The 6,831-nt window shown below is 40.7% G+C and overlaps 1 protein-coding gene across 2 annotated transcripts; it reads right to left on the reverse strand.

Moving 5' to 3' along the window:
* Positions 1–2,016: 2,016 nt before the first annotated feature.
* Positions 2,017–3,958, reverse strand: LOC120519198 (gamma-crystallin S-1-like). 2 transcript variants are annotated; one of them, XM_039742378.1, is made up of 3 exons: positions 3,877–3,958; positions 3,486–3,728; positions 2,017–2,289 (listed from the first exon to the last, which is right to left on the reverse strand). In XM_039742378.1, the coding sequence occupies exons 1-3, from the start codon at positions 3,883–3,885 to the stop codon at positions 2,017–2,019; spliced, it is 525 nt and encodes a 174-aa protein (XP_039598312.1). In that variant the 5' UTR covers positions 3,886–3,958. The 2 variants fall into 2 exon arrangements, with proteins under 2 accessions (XP_039598312.1, XP_039598307.1); XM_039742373.1 differs by lacking the exon at positions 3,877–3,958 and having other exon boundaries at positions 3,486–3,749.
* Between the last annotated feature and the right edge of the window lie 2,873 nt (positions 3,959–6,831).

Below are 6,831 nucleotides of genomic sequence, written 5' to 3' on the forward strand. Positions count from 1 at the left end.
TGTTACAGGTAATCTACAAACAGATGCATTTCACTCACAAACAATATGCGGTTAGTTTCAGTGTATTTATAAAACCGCGTCAGAAATGTGATTCTAAGAAATAATGGGTAACCACACAGGAACAGTAGCACTGCTTTGACGCTGGGTGCTGCTAGTCTGCAAAACTGAGTGGACAACTTGCATACGACAGGATATGAGGTACCATGGAAAAGTGCATGGCTTTACGCCAAGTGTAGGTTTTATACATCACGATTTGAACGTGGAAACGTTCTTACGCAACATTTCAGTGCGTATGCATCGTTTATGCATGAGGCCCCAGGTCTCGGTGACTTTCAAATCCCAAAACACGATGTGGCAAAAATTGGTTCACCCCAAGGATCAGGTGCCCCAGCACAGACAGAGTAATATAGTTTACGCAGTTAAGTGCTAAGAGGATTGCCGTGAACCATACATCAGGGAAACCAAACAACCACTGGCAAAGCGGATGGCACAACACAGAAGAGCTACCTCGTCAGACCATTACTCCACAGTTTATTTACATCTACAGGACAGTGGTCACCCTTTCAGCGATGAAGATGTGCACATCCTGGACAGGGAGGAACACTGGTTTGAGCAAGGAGTCAAGGAGGCCATTTACATGAAAAAGGAACAACCATCTCTGAACCGATGAGGGGGGCCTAAGGGTACATCTTTCACCATCTTACAATGCGGTGATTGCAGCCATTCCCCAACTCTCTGAGAACGGTACTCATGGCCATTGATCAATGGACAATTTGCATATCATTGATCACATGGCCCATTGTTAGGTAGTGGTGCTAGTTTGATCATTATGACAAGGTATTATTTATAAGGTTGGAGAAACCTGCAGTCAACTGAGACTGAGGAAATCACTTGGATGACTGATGAAACGTATCGGAAAAAAAACTATGTCCAGATGAACAGAATCAACTTTCTAGAATACTTCATATGTGCAAGATGATTTACAGGAATGTCTCCACCTGTTTGCCGTCATGTTCAACACACAAAAACCAATGAGCAACAGTACCATTTAAAGCCCGGGCACACATTTTGTGGGGAATAGCTGATACCACAGCCCATATTCTGTCCTGCAGGACATTGATATCACGAACATTCCTGCAATACACGCGTCCCTTCAACATACCCCATAACCAAAAATCACAGGGTGTCAAATCAGGGGAGTGTGGAGGCCATGGCAATGGTCCACCACGACCTGGAAAGGTGTGGTCGAGATAAAAATAATCCATAACTTTGACTCAATCTGTATTTATCTTTCTTGAGGTTTAATATGTTTGTCATGTCAACACACATAATAATAACAACTCGGTGATATGAATTATATTATATGTGTGAGTTATCATTAAGGTGGTCTGGCTGCATATCCCTGCTTGCACAAGGGTGTCGTCTCTGAAATGTTTGGCATGCCTGAGTCAGAGTTGTTGTAAATACAGTATATGGAAGCTTTTGCATCAAGTTACCATTTATAAATCCCAACATTGGCGTGGAAAGTTGTGTATAAAGTTGTTGGGGTTTGTATTGTAATGTAATTGTTTTCTTTTGTTTGGAGAGTTGGACTGGGATTTATGTGGTAAATAGATAAGCAAGGTCAAGTGTTGGTCACTGAGTACCGAGACCATTTTTAATTTATACTAAATATCTGCAGCATTGTGATCTAGCAGTTGCTCTGGGTTAGTTGTTATATTCTGGGGAAGCTGTATTTGCTCATACCATGGTTCAATGCCTTTGGTGCGGTGCCTGCACATTGTTTCTGTGTTTCTATGAGTTTCTATTTCAGCGGGTGGACTGCTCCATCAACATCTGACTTGCACAAGTGTGATATACCCTGCAAGCCCACCCAGACTTTGTTTCTGCTGTGTACTTGTTGCTGCCACCAAGCTCAACCACTCAAGAACAGTTTATAAAATGGATAAAGAAAGACCTGAATTAAGATCAAGGATCAAAAAATGATTTTTGTTTACATAATGAGATTTTATTTACTTAAAAATCCATGATGCGACGGAAAGAGCCGATGGAGGAGTTAAAGCCACCCCAGTCGCTGAATCGTCTGTATTCACCAGGTCTCAGGAAGTACTGGCGACCCCTGTAGTTGGGTTGTTCATAGAAGATCCAGTAGCCCTCCATCACATTGCAGGAGAAGATGTCGTTGTAGCGGAAACGGTCGTAGACATTGGGGCAGTCATCTGTGAACTCCATCATCTGGCCTCCAAACTCAGGTCTCTCATAGATCCTCAGCCTGTAGGAGCCTCGGTACTGTAAGCAGATAGAATAAACATGTTGTTACATTTTATTTTGTCACAATGAAGTAGCTCATCTCAGGTAGGATCTGTGCAGCAAATCTTTTAAGTAGCACCTTTTGACTTTGGTCACCAACTCAAAGCGCTTTGCAAGTTTAGATGGTCACATGCAATTTGCAATTGGAGCACAGGCAGGTTTAGTGACTTGTGAGAGTCGCTATTAGTCTGATGTTATTCGTTTCTTCCTCGAGGCCTTTTTAATTTTAGGCTGTTTTAGTATCTTTTTATCTTTCTCAGTGTTACAGTTTGACTTACTCACATGAGGACTTATAGTTTGTAAGCATTTCTGAACCTGCTCTCTCAGTATAATTTATATGAAAGAAGATAAACATCACAATGATGGAGATGTGGTAGACTGCTGCCAACTGAAGTCTGTAAACAGCTAGACATCTCAGGATGGGCACACTGATGTCTAGTGGTTAAAGGACTTGAATATTTTAATCTTGTCACCCATTCAGTACATAATCCTGAGCAGGGCCAATAAAGGTATGGGCAGCATGTCTGATTGTGGCAGGCACTGTGGCACTGGGCTACCAGTTCAATGGCCACTCCTCACTCCCTATATACTCACTAGTACCTGCCATCCAGCTGGGTAAATGAATGTAGTGTATAACCCTGTTTGGCAATTTGAAAATTATGCAGTATGCAGCATGTTTGCAATGGCTTATGGGTAGTTCAAACATATACAGTGCTGCAGTTAGTCTATTTGAAGTCAAGATCAAATGAATATCCACGGTCCACCGCGGAATTGCCCCATTGTCGAATAACATGTCATTGTGAGATTTCTTTGGGCATACTTAGCTGTTGAGTTAAGTCACTTCAGGGTAAAGTAGTGAGCTGAATTAAACCCACAAATGTGATTTATATATTGCATATATGGGAGTGTTAAAATTGTCACCCCATTTCTAATAGTGGAGTATTGTAAGTGCTTCATATGGTACCTGTCCATAATGAACATCATTCAAGGGATTTTACATTTCATTTTAGAATTTTCTCCATATTTTTACAATTGAAATCCTGGCAGGTTCTTCAGGCCAAAGAGTTCACAGAGGGGATTGAACCTCCAACTGCTTGGCTTCAGTGCAGTCACTGAATAACAACTCATGTTGTCTGTCTGTTACACAAAGTGATCACAAAAGGTAAAAAACTTACTGGTGGAATCATGCGGCAGGACCTAATGCAGTCGTTGTAGCCCATCCAGCGCTGGTAGTCGGGATACTCGCCGCGGTTGAGGATGTACTGGTAGCCCATGTAGTTGGGTTTTTCATAGACCACCCAGTAACCACTGTCCACACGGATGGAATTGCAGCGACTGAAGTAGGAGTGCATGTCTGCACAGTCGCTGCTGCACTCATAGGAGCGCCCCTGGAAGTTCCTGTCCTCGTAGAAGATGATCTGGAAAGTCAAAGAGAACATTTTTATTTTAAAGTGCTTTCATTTTCAGAGTAGCTGGCCTGTTAAAGAAACGGTTTGTTATATGAATATTTTTGTCTTTCAAATTAAATATAAAAGCTGGCCAGTATAAAAACACCATGACTGTTACCTTGCCCATTTTGGATGTTCTGTTGACTCCTGCGCTGATGCAGGAGGGTACAGGAGCCCCCCTTTTATACTCTTAAACAAAGACCCACCCATTGTGATTTAAATGAGCTGGATGTCTGCATCAGCTAAAGGGCTTTTCTTTACTAATACAAAAGTAAAACCTTTCTCCGTTTTTTCTTTGTTTCGCTTCTAAGACAAGCAATGTCAGCCGTTTTCAGTGTTTGCCCACAAAGACTTGCTGGCTGAACAGAAATGGAATGGAGCCCCATCATGTGAATGCTTGAGCGCTGTGCATGCGTGGACTAAATCACAAAAGCATTCATGTCAAATATCAGACTCCGTTCATTTTGTGGCAGGAATGAACTGACACTTGTCAGAGAGTGTGGGCAAAAAAATTAGTTGGCATTTATGAGATGAAAGAAAAAGTTCAAAAAAAAAGAAAGGGTGGAATTTGTTGCTTATACAAAAGTGTTACTTGTACAATATAATGTAACATTCAGAAACACATTTTAAACCAATTCAAGGACAATGGGAATGAGCCTCTTCTAGCAGAACTGACAATAAGCCTGGGAGAAGGCCTAGTCCTCCGCATGGCCTAATCACACACACATTTACAGTATATAGGGCCAAGTAACCTACATGCCTTCAGGAGGAAAGATGGAATACCCAAAAGAAAACCTACAAAGACACACTGAGAACCTGCAGATACCACAAGGGTGACAAACAACTGCAAGATTTAAACCCTGGATGATGGATCCATGAAGAAGCAGGGCTAACCAGTATATTTGTACAGTGTCTTCCTGTTTTTGTAATATAACAAATAGTGTATGCGTGTCCTGGCTTCAAATTACTTTTTGAAACTCTGCTTTTTGAAGATAGATAAACAGGTGGCAACACTGTTAGGAATGCTGCCGCACAGCTCCAAAGATCTGAATTTGACCTCCAGCCTGACCTTTGTTTGTTCTACCATATCCATGTAATAATTTTTCTTCTTCTTTCGGCTGTTCCTGTTAGGATCATTTTTTTCCATATCTTCCTGTCTTCTGTTGATCCCAAGTATTTAAACTCATCCACCTTCGTCAACTCTACTCCCTGCACCCTCACTATTCCTCTGACCTCCCTCTCATTAACACACATGTGTTTTGTCTTGTTCCTACTGACCTTCGTTCCTCTCCTCTCTAGAGCATATCTCAACCTGCTCCCTACTATCGCTACAGATCACAATGTCATCAGCAAACATCATAGTCCACGGGGTCTCCTGTCTAATCTCGTCTGTCAACCTGTCCATCACCATTGCAAATAAGAAAGGGCTCAGAGCCGATCCCTGATCGACCCCACCTCTACCATAAATGCATTGTCACTCTTACTGCAGACCTCACCACTGCCACACTTCCCTCGTACAAATCCTGTGCAACACTTGCATATTTCTCTGCCACTCCTGACTTCCTCATACAATAATAATAATAATTTGTTACATTTATATAATGCTTTTCTCACTACTCAAAGCGCTTTACATAGTGAGTGGGGAGCCACTTCAATCACCACTAATGTGTGGTATCCACCTGGATGATGTGATGACAGCCATTTTGCTCCAGTACACTTACCACACATTAGCTATTAGGTGGCTAAGGGGTTTTAGAATGACTAGGCCATGATGGATAATTTAGCCAGGACATTGGGGATACACCCTACTTTTCATCAAAAATACTGAGGGATCTTTAATGACCACAGAGAGTCAGGACATCAGTTTTACATTTCATCGAATGACAGCTCCAGTTTTACAGCACAGTGTCCTCATCACTGCACTGGCACATTGGGATCCACATTCAAACCACTGGGTAAGCACCCTGCTGTAGACCTCACCAACACCTCTTCCAGCAGCAACCCAAGCTTTTCCTAGATGGTTTCCCATCCAAGTACTGCCTAGGCCTGAATATTCTATCTATCTATCTATCTATCTATCTATCTATCTATCTATCTATCTATCTATCTATCTATTCTTAGCTTCAGGTGTATGACCTCTTCTGATGTGCATGCGGTAGGTTTTCAACAATTTACTCTGGTGCTCTCTGACTTTGTCAAAACTAAGTAGATTAAAGTGACTGGTTACTCTAAACCAGTGCTCTGAGATGGAGTGGCAGATTTGGAAAAGGGGTGAATGAATAAACACATTAATGAATACATTATTCATAGGCAGGTTTATGTTATCATGTTTTTTTTTTCGTTTTAATTCTTTGTCTACAAATCTCTTCTTGATAACAGGTGATAATATCCAACCAGATAACTGTATGGACCTTCACCGTGACACCTGCTTTATGGTTTCCATTCTCCTACAGTCAAAACTAGAATCTGACTTTTTTGATGGGTAATTCACCAAACATCAGGCAATATGAATATAGTACAAGCGGCCAAAAGAAGTAGAACAAAATCTACAAATGTATGTTGTAACCTGTAGGGAGCATTGCAGCACATCTGTCTATCTATTATATAGTGCCTTTCACATCTATCTATCTATCTATCTATCTATCTATCTATCTATCTATCTATCTATCTATCTATCTAGCTCCTTTCCCATCTATCTATTATATAGCACCTTTCACATCTATCTATCTATCTATCTATCTGTATATAGTGCCTTATCTATCTATCTATCTATCTATCTATCTATCTATCTGTTATATAGTGCCTTATCTATCTATCTATCTATCTATCTATCTATCTATCTATCTATCTATCTATTATATAGTGCCTTATCTATCTATCTATCTATCTATCTATCTATCTATCTATCTATCTATTATATAGCACCTTTCACATCTATCTATCTATCTTTTAGATCTCATAATTAACAATTAGGTCATTGGAAAAATTTTGAATTGATATGTATTCATTTTGAAAACTAGACATTTATGACATTTCTGGAAGCCTTGATATTAGGGTCACTCCTGGAAGGGCA

This window comes from Polypterus senegalus, chromosome 1 (genome assembly GCF_016835505.1).
Source record: "Polypterus senegalus isolate Bchr_013 chromosome 1, ASM1683550v1, whole genome shotgun sequence".
Classification (NCBI taxonomy): Eukaryota; Metazoa; Chordata; class Cladistia; order Polypteriformes; family Polypteridae; genus Polypterus; species Polypterus senegalus.

What these genes read in the sequence shown, in the direction of transcription:
- LOC120519198 (XM_039742373.1), bottom strand. Translation starts at nt 3,749, where the DNA reads ATGTTCTCTTTGACTTTCCAGATCATCTTCTACGAGGACAGGAACTTC. An exon ending in CCTGCCGCATGATTCCACCA is followed by an intron (nt 2,290 to 3,485) that starts GTAAGTTTTTTA and finishes ATCTGCTTACAG; the next exon opens with TACCGAGGCTCCTACAGGCT.